Below are 12447 nucleotides of genomic sequence, written 5' to 3' on the forward strand. Positions count from 1 at the left end.
GGCCCTTGTTTGACTCGACGGGCCATGATTTGGGACCGGGAGAAGTTGGACTATGCAGGCCCAGTAAAAGATGTCTCGACCGCTTCGGGTATTGGCCCAGCTGACTATTCGGTCGGAAATTGGAGGCTTGCGTGTGTGTATATGGCACCCAAGGTTTGCGCGTCCTGGGCTCTTAGCCCATGCACGCAGCAAGCTGGGACCACGTACCAGCAATATGTTGTAGTGCCGTCGTATACGACCTCACAGTATATACTTCTCTCCCTGTACGGCTGTACGCAGGAACATGTACAATACAGTGGTACCGATAAGTACAGGTCAGTATTTGCTGTGTGAGGATGAGAGATCCTGTCGCAGAAAAAAATGTACCGACCGGAATATATATGCGGCGAATATTCCGGCGACAGCGCAGAGCATTGGACAAGGGCGGAGCGCGACGCGCCGGCGCAAGATGGCGCGCCGCGACGGCGAGCTGTTTGTCCCCACCCGCAACGGGCCAAATAAACGCGCCGCCGTGTCGTCCACACCAATACACACACACTGACACACACACTACTCCTCTACGGCTACGGAGTACGTGCCACACGCGACGCCACGACACGCGATGCCCATGGTCCGTCCGTGGATATACTATGCCGTGCAGTCGTGCACACAGGGTATGGATCGCGTCACTGCCGCCAGGACATGCGTTCGGCCTTCGGCGGCCAGCCGGAGCCGCAGGCTGCATGCATGGGTCCACGTTTCGCCAGGGCCGCGGCTTTCTCATCCCCCCGCACCTCCTCCCTGCTCCGTCCGTGGCAACGGAAGGCCCCTACAACTGCGGCCGCCGCTGCAACCGCATGCACGGCATGATCCTTTCCCTTCTTCTTTCTCAAATTCTCCTCCGATGCCGCGGTGACGCGTGGTGCGTGCGCGCGCGCCTTTTCCCCTGCCTGGAGCCTGGCCGTCCTCCCTCTCTCTCTTGATCGGTTCCAGTTAACAGTCGTAGCCCGCCAGTGGCCACGCCGGGACGGGCGCGCTTTCTCGCTGCCGGGCCAAAGCAGGAAACCAAGCAACGCCCAGGAAGGAGTCACGCGCGAGGCGAAAAGCGGGCGGGGGTAGGAGAAGCGTGGGCGCCTGGGTTAATGCTTAGCGAGCGAGCGATCTGAGAGGTAGAGGCCGAGCGGAAGAGGAGAAGTCGGGGGATCCGATGGCGGGGAACGAGTGGATCAATGGCTATCTGGAGGCGATCCTCGACAGCCGTACCTCGGCTGGGGGAGGGGGAGGAGGAGGAGGCGGCGGCGGGGACCCTAGGTCGCCGGTGGCGGGGGCGTCGCCGACGAAGGCGGCGAGCCCCCGCGGCCCGCACATGAACTTCAACCCCTCGCACTACTTCGTCGAGGAGGTGGTCAAGGGCGTCGACGAGAGCGACCTCCACCGGACGTGGATCAAGGTCGTCGCCACACGCAACGCCCGCGAGCGCAGCACCAGGCTCGAGAACATGTGCTGGCGGATCTGGCACCTCGCGCGCAAGAAGAAGCAGGTCTGGATTTCGCCTCGCCTCTTTCTCGTTTAATCTCTCGCTGCTTTGTTTTGTTTGTTAATAATAATCTCGCACGTCTCCGAATTTGTGTTTTGTTTCAGTTCAATCTCTGATTCCTATTTTTCTTTCTCTTACGTACGCCTTCTATGATTTGCTTCCCGTTAGTTGGCGGCCTGCTGGTGTTTGTCCCTAAGTATTTTAAATCACAACTGTGTGATCTCTCTCACAGTGTTTGGCTCGGTAATCACAAATTACCGTCCCAGCTTTAATTTGTAAAACTCTCTTCTGCTTAATGAATACCGTGCTAATGGCATGTTCGAGATTTTTTTTTTTTTTTTTTTTGTGTTTTCTGTCTGCTGGATTGAGATGCATGATTAATGAAGCGCGCACTGCATGAGCGATTCTTGTTGTTTTTAGTGTTTTCTGTTTGCTGGACGGAGATGCACGATTAATGAAGCGCACGCTGCATGAGCGATCCTTGATTTTTAGTGTTTTCTGTTTGCTGGACGGAGATTCTTGATTAATGAAACGCACACTGCGCATCGAATAGAATAGATATTCTAATCGTTAGCTTCATGAATTATGAACTTGTTTTTTATTGATGTTTAAGCCTGATGATGAAGTGATGATAGATCAGGCATGCATGGTTGGTTGTGGTGCTTTCAGAATTCAGAACCGCACACTTAACTGAGATGTCACATCTAATGATCTAAAAAGAAACTTTAGTTGATCTGCAGTGTTGTTCATATAAAGGTATCTCTCATTCAGTCATCATATAAAGGTATCTCTCATTCAGTCATTCTAGCATGTACTTGTACCACCCGTCCACCTGTCAAGTCAAGGCAGACACGGTATACATATACAGTACTTCACTCACGGTTTTAGTTTGCTTTGCTCACCTTTTTTTTTAATAGAACGACTTCACCTTTTTTTTAATAGAACACTGAACTGGACCTGGTAGGATTCACAGTTTTGTCCGTGACAACAGAGAATTGCGCATGTTCGTGCTGAGATTCTCCCTTTGCTGATGCTTCTGAATTTTGTTATGAGCAGCTGGAACTGGAGGGCATCCAGAGAATCTCGGCACGCAGGAAGGAACAGGAGCAGGTGCGCCGTGAGGCGACGGAGGACCTGGCCGAGGATTTGTCGGAAGGCGAGAAAGGGGACACCCTCGGCGAGCTTGCGCCAGTTGAGACAGCCAAGAAGAAGTTCCAGAGGAACGTCTCTGACCTGACCGTCTGGTCTGACGACAATAAGGAGAAGAAGCTTTACATTGTGCTCATCAGGTCTACCCATTTGCACATTGTTCTTATGTAGTGCTAAAGTGCTAATAAAGAATATATCTGGTAACGAAATGTCTCTAGCCTTTGTTTTCTTTGCTCTTTGCACATCCTAGGAGTAGAAAAATTGGTATTTCTTCTTTCTTCAAAAATTGTGTAGTTTTTTTTAAGAAAATTAAAAAATTGTATAGTTAAATCTCCGGAGTTTCACAAGCTGTTCCTCTGTTGACTGGCAGTGTGCATGGTCTTGTTCGTGGCGAAAACATGGAACTAGGTCGTGATTCTGACACCGGTGGCCAGGTAAACACCATTGGTCATTTATTAATTATTTGGGAGAAGTTCCTTATGCCGCATCAAGTTTTCATGGTTGAGTGCGACTGATGTTTGAATCTCACAGGTGAAATATGTTGTCGAACTTGCAAGAGCGATGTCAATGATGCCTGGAGTGTACAGGGTGGACCTCTTCACTCGTCAAGTGTCATCTCCCGACGTGGACTGGAGCTATGGTGAGCCAACGGAGATGTTATGCTCCGGTTCCAACGATGGAGAGGGGATGGGCGAGAGTGCTGGAGCCTACATTGTGCGCATACCGTGTGGGCCACGGGATAAATACCTCAAGAAGGAAGCGCTGTGGCCTTACCTCCAAGAGTTTGTCGATGGAGCTCTTGCGCATATCCTGAACATGTCCAAGGCTCTCGGAGAGCAGGTTGGAAATGGCAGGCCAGTACTGCCTTACGTGATACATGGACACTATGCCGATGCTGGAGATGTTGCTGTTCTCCTTTCCGGTGCGCTGAATGTGCCCATGGTGCTCACTGGTCACTCACTTGGGAGGAACAAGTTGGAGCAACTGCTGAAGCAAGGGCGCATGTCCAAGGAGGAGATAGATTCAACCTACAAGATCATGAGGCGTATCGAGGGTGAGGAGCTGGCCCTGGATGCGTCAGAGCTTGTCATCACGAGCACAAGGCAGGAGATTGATGAACAGTGGGGATTGTACGATGGATTTGACGTCAAGCTTGAGAAAGTGTTGAGGGCTCGGGCTAGGCGTGGGGTTAGCTGCCATGGTCGTTTCATGCCTAGGATGGTGGTAAGTATTCAAATCTCTGTTGTCGATACCAAGTAGTAAGTACTGTTCAACATCTGAATCATGAAGTTAAAAAAAATTGTCATCCATTTGATCTGTATCTGTGTTGATTAGAGAACTTTGTTGGCAGGTGATTCCTCCAGGAATGGACTTCAGCAATGTTGTGGTTCCTGAAGACATTGATGGGGATGGTGACAGCAAAGATGATATAGTTGGTTTGGAGGGTGCCTCACCCAAGTCAATGCCCCCAATTTGGGCTGAGGTTGGTGCTTGATCCCAAATTCCTTTGAAGACCTACAACAACTGCCTTCACAGGTATCACAAGTCTTTAGGTCGCTACATGTCAACTTTGTCGCAGGTGATGCGGTTCCTAACCAATCCTCACAAGCCGATGATCCTTCGCGTTGTCAAGGCCAGATCCGAAGAAGAACATCACTACCCTTGTCAAAGCGTTTGGAGAGTGCCGCCCACTCAGGGAACTTGCAAACCTTGTAAGAAACAGTTAATCTGAAGTATACTCATAAATTTCATCGTTGCAAATGTTTTGTAATTTGTATGGTCAAATAACAGTGCTATCTTCTATCATGATCACAATGCATGAATATCTGTTCTTTTCTCTAACAGACCTATATGAAAATTTCTGATTCTGAACATCATTACAGTATCTGCATGTATTCCATGTAATGTAATTTTCCTCTGTTTCAGACTCTGATCATGGGGAACAGAGATGACATCGACGATATGTCTGCTGGGAATGCCAGTGTCCTCACCACAGTTCTGAAGTTGATTGACAAGTATGATCTGTATGGAAGTGTGGCGTTCCCTAAGCATCACAATCAGGCTGATGTCCCGGAGATCTACCGCCTCGCGGCCAAAATGAAGGTCTGGTGCTTACCACCACCCTTCATTGAGCTTTGACAACTCACACTCAACCATAACTGATTGCTCCCTGCAGGGCGTCTTCATCAACCCTGCTCTCGTTGAGCCGTTCGGTCTCACCCTGATCGAGGTCAGCTTCTTCTTCAGTTCTCTACCTATCAGCTATAGCCTTTTAAAAAATTACATTATCAGCTATAGCCTTTTCTAAATTTCACTATGAAAAATGTGTGGCTTTCAGGCTGCGGCACACGGACTTCCAATAGTCGCTACCAAGAATGGTGGTCCAGTCGACATTACAACTGTGAGAAACCATATTTTGAACATTCAATGTGTGAGAAACCCACTGCAATTCACTTGTGAAAACAGTGGATAATTGTGTGCGTGCATCATATTGGCAGGCACTGAACAATGGACTGCTCGTTGACCCACACGACCAGAACGCCATCGCTGATGCACTGCTGAAGCTTGTAGCAGACAAGAACCTGTGGCAGGAATGCCGGAGAAACGGGCTGCGCAACATCCACCTCTACTCATGGCCGGAGCACTGCCGCACTTACCTCACCAGGGTGGCTGGGTGCCGGTTAAGGAACCCGAGGTGGCTGAAGGACACACCGGAAGATGCCGGAGCTGATGAGGAGGAATTCCTGGAGGATTCCATGGACGCTCAGGACCTATCACTCCGTCTGTCCATCGATGGTGAGAAGAGCTCGCTGAACACTAACGACCCACTGTCGTCGGACCCGCAGGATCAGGTGCAGAAGATCATGAACAAGATCAAGCAGTCGTCAGCGCTTCCGCCGTCCATGTCCTCGGTCGGAGACGGTGCCAAGAATGCAGCCGAGGCCACAGGCAGCACCATGAACAAGTACCCACTCCTGCGCCGGCGCCGGCGCCTGTTCGTCATAGCTGTGGACTGCTACCAAGACGATGGCCGTGCTAGCAAGAAGATGCTGCAGGTGATCCAGGAAGTTTTCAGAGCAGTCCGGTCGGACTCCCAGATGTCCAAGATCTCAGGGTTCGCGCTGTCGACTGCCATGCCGTTGTCCGAGACACTCCAGCTTCTGCAGCTCGGCAAGATCCAAGCGACCGACTTCGATGCCCTCATCTGTGGCAGTGGCAGCGAGGTGTACTATCCTGGCACGGCGAACTGCATCGACGCTGAAGGAAAGCTGCGCCCAGACCAGGACTATCTGATGCACATCAGCCACCGCTGGTCCCATGACGGCGCGAGACAGACCATAGCGAAGCTCATGGCCAGTCAGGACGGTTCAGACGACGCTGTCGAGATGGACGTGGCGTCCAGTAATGCACACTGCTTCGCGTTCCTCGTCAAAGATCCTAAAAAGGTTGGTAAATTCTTTAATTTACACTTAATGCGTATACTTAATGCCTACTTATAACCGGTTGCTGTATGAATCTGAATTCTATTTGTCTGGTTAGGTGAAAACGGTCGATGAGATGAGGGAGAGGCTGAGGATGCGTGGTCTCCGGTGCCACATTATGTACTGCAGGAACGCGACAAGACTTCAGGTTGTCCCTCTGCTAGCATCAAGGTCACAGACACTCAGGTAAGAACATGCTACAGAATCTAGCTCGATGCTCTCGTGGAATTTCTGACAACAAATGCTATAATTAACCTTCCTGCCAATCTGTAACAAACAAACAAAAATCAATTTCAGGTACCTTTTCGTGCGCTGGGGCCTATCTGTGGGGAACATGTATCTGATCACTGGGGAACATGGCGACACCGATCTAGAGGAGATGCTATCTGGGTTACACAAGACTGTGATCGTCCGGGGTGTCACCGAGAAGGGTTCGGAAGCGCTGCTGAGGAGCCCAGGAAGCTACAAGAGGGACGACGTCGTCCCGTCTGAGACCCCCTTGGCTGCGTACACGAGTGGTGAGCTGAAGGCCGATGAGATCATGCGGGCTCTGAAGCAGGTCTCCAAGACTTCCAGCGGCATGTGAATTTGCTGCTGGGAAGGCTGATCTCTAATATATCCTTGTTGTTCATAACTCAAAAGGCAGACTCATTTTGTCCTTTTTCTTCACTACTACATAAATAACTTGTGAACAGTACCGCGGGTGTATATATTGCAGTGACAAATAACTAGGACACTGCTAATTCTACTGGTAGCTCACGACTGTGAACAGTGTTAATAATATACGACTGTCATTGTGAGATATAGCCCGAGCATTCAAGATTGTATGTTGTGTATTTCTCAAGTAGTTTCAGCTAGGTATACATTTTTTTTTAGAAAAAAAAACCTTTAGTTTACTTGGTAGCAGTAAAAGTCAGGGTTTCACTTTTGATGTTTGAATTTGTCGGTTATTCCCGAGATTCAGTGAAATTTCATCAATTTTGTTTAGGACATCAGCAAAAGGTATGATTTCTAAATTTTTATATCTAAACAACACATATATTGAGTAGAAGAATATGTAACATAAACAATAGAAAATATTATTAAAGCTATTACAATAAAGCACGTGCATTAGTGATCGAGAAAAAATAGGAAACTTTGGATTTATCTTTCAGCCACCCTTGAAATTACCAAAATTTGCGAAATTGCACCAAAATTTTGAACCCTGATACAAGTCGCAATTCAGAGTAGAACTATGTTTTGTAGTAGTCCCTTTGGCACCCCTTTTTCCCTTTTGATTTCCGTCCTAGAACTAGAATGTACGGGACAAACCTTTGCTAAACTCTTAGCAAGTCATGTGAGTTGATTTTCATTATCAAAGAAAGGGTAAAATATAATCAATTGTGCCAAAGTGACTGATTGGAGAGAGCATCGCCGAAAAACACGATTGTTACTATCCTTTCAAAGGTGCCATGCGATCAAGGATGACCAAAGGTCGCCGAGATTATGCTGAAACCATGAATACCATATCGGCTATTGATATGTCACATCAATTGGACAATTGGTCCATCGATTCCATGATGCACATGCGTGGCTGGCAAGTTCGTGAGTCATGAACAACGTAACGGACATTTTCATCTTTTTTTTTTCTTTGTGAGAAGCTGATCACGCCATCGTCTAATAAAAATTGCGCTAAAGCTTTCGCCGTCCTTTCCAAAATAAAGAAGCTGATCGCAAGTGAAAAGAAATCACAAGATTGCTGTCAGCATCACAACAAAACTATAAAATGACATAGGCAGCAGACCTAAAATCAGTAGCACATTCGTGTCATTGATGTTTTACAGCTTGTTTGGAAGGTTTGAGACACTGATGGATGTTGGCATGATGTCGCGGCTAGCCAGTGACTACAATGAACATGAGTAATATTACAACGAATATATGACGTTGTTTTAATTAGGGGGAGATGATCCAAATTTAAATTTACAATTTACAACATGGCGAAGAAACTAAATAATTTGTGAGAAACCTGGTAGTGGTTTTATTGAGAAATGAAGCTCATCAAGGATGGACTCGAAAGCTACCTCAATTTGGTCTTGGCAAAAAATTGTACAACCAGGGATATGAGTGAGGAAAAAGAAACAGAAGAAAAGGAAAACAATGGTTTCAATTCAAGGAATTTATTGATGGTATGAATGTAGTGCTTGTGCATGGAGAGAGCAAAGTTACAATCCAACATATGACAAAACTATTTGAAACATATCCAATTAAAAAAAAGAGTTAAATGCACCAGCAACCCTCGAACTAGTGTGTGCCACATAGGTACATGTACTTGGGAAATGCATTTCTGAGTCCCTAAACTTGTTAAGCGGTGCACCGTAGACCCATGCGAGCCACATAGACATCTTTTTGCTCGATGTGGCATGCTAGTGGGCGCCATGCATGGAACGTGCGCGCCAAGGTGGCTGTGGCCTGGTCGCCGGACTCCGGTGAGCCGATGACGACGGAGACGCCTAGGCGCTGGCGCGCGAGGTGGTGGCGTCCAACCCGAAGCGTTCTTCTCAGAGGCGCGGCGGGAGGACGTGGGGCATGAGAGATGAGAAGTAATGGTCTTTTTTAATGAGAAAATTGAGAAAAATAAATGTAAGGGGTTAATTAAAAAGTAAATGCCATGCTAACATGCCTCGTCAGCAAAAAATGTGCACATGGCTGACACGGGTCTGCGGTGCACCGCTTAACAAGTTTAGGGATCCAGAAATATATTTTTCAAGTTCATGGACCTATGTGACACACACTTACAAAGTCCGAGGACCGCTGATGCATTTAACTCAAAAAGGAACACTAATGTTACAGTGAAAAAGAAAAACTAGCTACCCATACAATTTGCATGGGCGGTTAAAACTAGCTACCATGCTATTTGCGTGGTCAACCGGTAGTATACGAAGTTACTATAGCCTTATCAATCTGTGTTCCCATTCTTAAAATCAGAACAGGCATTGGTCTTCTGAAAGCAGTGTCATACTGTCATGTCGATGTATATATGATTGCTCCACAGAGAAAAAACAAAAGTCAGTGCCCTAGGTATCTCACTGATTAGTTTCATAAAAAAAAGGTATCACTGATTTCTGACAGTATAGTTATACAGATGTGAAAATGGAGTTTTGAAGTTCAGACATGACAATTGCGATAACAAATTCCAGAAGCAAAGAAACTAAAAGGTTCTAAAAACCCACCCAAGCATGCAATGCAAATACTAGTAGTTCTGAATGTGAGATTCTCCAAACCGTTCGTTTCAGAATTCCAAGAATAACCTCGCCGGTCCGGAGCAACAAGACCCTTCAAAGCTCAAACCAAATTTAGCAGGCAACACACAACATTGGCCTGCTCTTGAGCGACACCGCTGCAGAACGGACGCTGCCCCGGAGACCTCTCCCCTCCACCGCTCTGGCGCCCCCTCCCCCGCTATAAAAGCCTCCAAGAACATCCACCATCTCCACCATAACAAAGCCACGATCCATCCGAATAAACCGAAGACTCCCAATCCTGCCAAATCCGAGCTCGCGTCCGCAGAGGTCCATGGCGTCCAAGTCCGGCGAGCTGCGCATGACGCTGCTGGGCGTGGCCCTGCTGGGGCTGCTGCTGCTGAGCCAGCACGCGGCGCCCGTCGACGCCACCGAGAGCGCCGCCCCCGGCCTGAAAACGACTAGCTTCAGCTTCAACAGCAACAACAGAAACTACAACTCCGGCGGCCGCACTCTCAGCAGCTTCAGCATGAACGCCGGCGACAGCGAGAAGAAGACCCGCGGCAAGGGCGTCTGATCGTCGCGCGCACGATGATCCACACCCATGCCTGCCGGCCACATGCCTCGCCTCTCACCACGCAGCGTTACCGTACTACTATATCTACATGCGACCGTGGGACAACGTCGGCCGGAGCTCGATCGGCGTAGTTGCCGCGCGGCTGTCAAATTCCCTTGTTTCTTTCTTGATTTGTGCTTGTGTTGGGTTCGGTGTTTTTCTTTCTTTTGATTAATCTTGTTTTCAAATGCATGTACGCATGTGACGGCACCAGTTGGTCTTGTGTGTAAGTCTATTATTAAGAATAGACTAGCAAGACGACTCATGCTAACTTCTATTCTTGGATTCCAATCTCTAGTAGGGTCCGTTTGGTTTGCGCGTGTTATGTTGTACTCTTACTAACTTCTTTCTTAAAACTATTCATTAAAAAAACTAACAAGACGACTCATACAAATAGCATCGCTAGAAATGCTAACCATATTGTTTTCATCATAACTATCTGTTTCTAGTTACATTAGAACATTTAGGCTTTGCAAGTAGCCAGTACCCTTCGGTTACAAAGGAATGAAAATAAAATCAAGGTAAAGTGAAATATAATGTTATAATATATTTTTTTCGACGATCAATAATGTTATAGTATAAGAATTACTAATACATGTGCAAGTTACTTGTTTGGTTCTCCTCTTCTAGACTGCAAAGTTCCTGAATTTTTGGGACTTTTTTCTTAAATTAGATATTTTTCATTTCCTGTGGCTGGCTGCATTTTCGATTTCTTGGATTGATTATGAACTAGGGTGTGTGAGAACATACCTTGAGCCATCTTGCAACAAATCTCCTCACAGGCACTTCAATTTTTTTAGCCTTGTCTAAGTTCTTGTTTTTTTTCATATTTTCTACAAATTCTTGAAATTCATGGTGACATCTTATATTTTTATTTGGTGGTTGTTTGATTTGTTTTTACATTTCTTTGTACTTTTGCTGTTGTCTTTCTCTGCATAAAAGTTTTAACTTGAGGTTGAGTGTTCAAACTGGAGGTTGTAAGTTCCAAGCTACAAATCCGATGAAAAAGATCTGATTTCGGGTTGAATCTATCAACCATATTAGAACTTTCGACCTCCAAAACAGAAAACAAGTTCCAATCTCTTGGTCCAACCGCATTGGAAGTTGCAACCTAACATTTGATCTTTTTCGAGAACTTGTGTACCTATCGGCTCGTTCTTATTCAATTTGCCTTTGTGTTGGCTTGAGAAAGACCTCCTTAATCACTCATAAGATCTGCATATTACTAGTTGAGAATTTTTTTTTTAATTTTAACACTTTTTGATAACTAATTTTAAATCTAACACTGCAAGTTTTTTTTAAAACTAACACTTTTGACTGCGCTTATTACCCTGGCGCGGTCAAATGCCTGTGCCGCGCCATGCATGGTGGCGCGGCAGCGGTCTGACGTGGCGACGACCGGTTTCGGTGACCGTTGACGTGGCAGCTCTTGCCGCGCCACCGACCTTGGCGCGGCAGTGCCGCGCCCTGATCCGTGGCGTGGCAGAGCCGAATAAATACCGCGCCCAGTCCCGCCTGCCCGAGCAGCAAGCCCGCCTGGCCGCCGCGCCCGCCGCCCAGCCGATGGTACTTGAACGGTTTAATCCGAACACGTCGCGCCGATAGTGAGAGTTATTCTAAGTATTGCTTGACGTAAAATCAATAGTAGATTTGTTTCTGTCTTTTGTTGAATTTTTTTCACCGCCGAATAGAGAATTTGATAAGCCAATGATTTGTTTTCCGTCTTTCATAATACGGTTAACCACCAATTTAACTAATCGATTATGAAAAATTACCACCGGCGTCGAGATACGCCGGGACTATCGGTTCCTGAACTAGTTGGTACTTAATCTCGCCGGCAGTGCTGCCGCGACGCAAAGAAACGAATATGAAACAAATAAATGAAGTCCGTGCGCAAGTTGACAAGCTGCCACATAAAATTTTCATTGTTTTGACATAAGTTTGACATAACATAACCAAATAACCCCGCAAGTTTCGGACACCAATATTCGTTTGACCTAACAAACTAAGACCCAGGAGTATAAGGATCCCTCGAACGCCTCAGTCTCTTCGGATTTGTTGGCAACACATTGTGAGTGTAGCCAACGTCGGTATGGTCGCGTCGACGGTGCGTATGGCTCGTACCCTGCAAGTATATGATACGCACGATTACTTATAATTCTTTATGATCGTTAGTTTATGGAGCCTATGTATTTAAATAAACTATCTTTGATAGTACCTGTGAGGCTCCTTGGGTACTAAGCGGGGCACCACCTAGCTGAGACATGCCGATCTCGTGCTGCGGCCAATTGTCCCACTGGTCGTGCTGTCTGCGGAAGCCCGGGGGGTCGTCGTCATCGTTGTCCTCGTCATCCTCGGTTGTAGGGTCCTTCCTAGCGCTATGATGTGGTGGTGTACGCACCGCGAAAGTGGCACCTGTCATCTGCTGAGAAGAGCCGGCTGGTGTCCTCAAAGAGGCTGAAGACG

General features: G+C 47.2%; 2 protein-coding genes across 2 annotated transcripts; both read left to right on the forward strand.

Annotated features, from left to right (window-relative positions):
* Window positions 1–584: 584 nt before the first annotated feature.
* Window positions 585–7020, forward strand: LOC136457046 (sucrose-phosphate synthase-like). Its single transcript, XM_066457088.1, is given in 13 exon segments — window positions 585–1519; window positions 2573–2805; window positions 3036–3099; window positions 3197–3889; window positions 4017–4148; window positions 4245–4286; window positions 4288–4377; window positions 4592–4768; window positions 4842–4895; window positions 5004–5066; window positions 5164–6111; window positions 6206–6333; window positions 6445–7020. Coding segments are annotated over 13 exon segments (3246 nt in total). The 5' UTR covers window positions 585–1186; the 3' UTR covers window positions 6734–7020.
* A 2595-nt stretch (window positions 7021–9615) lies between these two features.
* On the forward strand, window positions 9616–10301 carry LOC136459740 (uncharacterized). The gene has a single exon (XM_066459580.1). The coding sequence runs from the start codon at window positions 9700–9702 to the stop codon at window positions 9940–9942; it is 243 nt and encodes an 80-aa protein (XP_066315677.1). The 5' UTR covers window positions 9616–9699; the 3' UTR covers window positions 9943–10301.
* The last annotated feature ends 2146 nt before the right edge of the window (window positions 10302–12447 follow it).

The sequence above is a fragment of the Miscanthus floridulus genome, chromosome 6 (genome assembly GCF_019320115.1).
Source record: "Miscanthus floridulus cultivar M001 chromosome 6, ASM1932011v1, whole genome shotgun sequence".
Taxonomy (NCBI): Eukaryota; Viridiplantae; Streptophyta; class Magnoliopsida; order Poales; family Poaceae; genus Miscanthus; species Miscanthus floridulus.

Bases quoted from the DNA above. Each gene is read 5' to 3' on its own strand.
- LOC136459740 (XM_066459580.1), top strand. From the start codon at position 9,700: ATGGCGTCCAAGTCCGGCGAGCTGCGCATGACGCTGCTGGGCGTGGCC.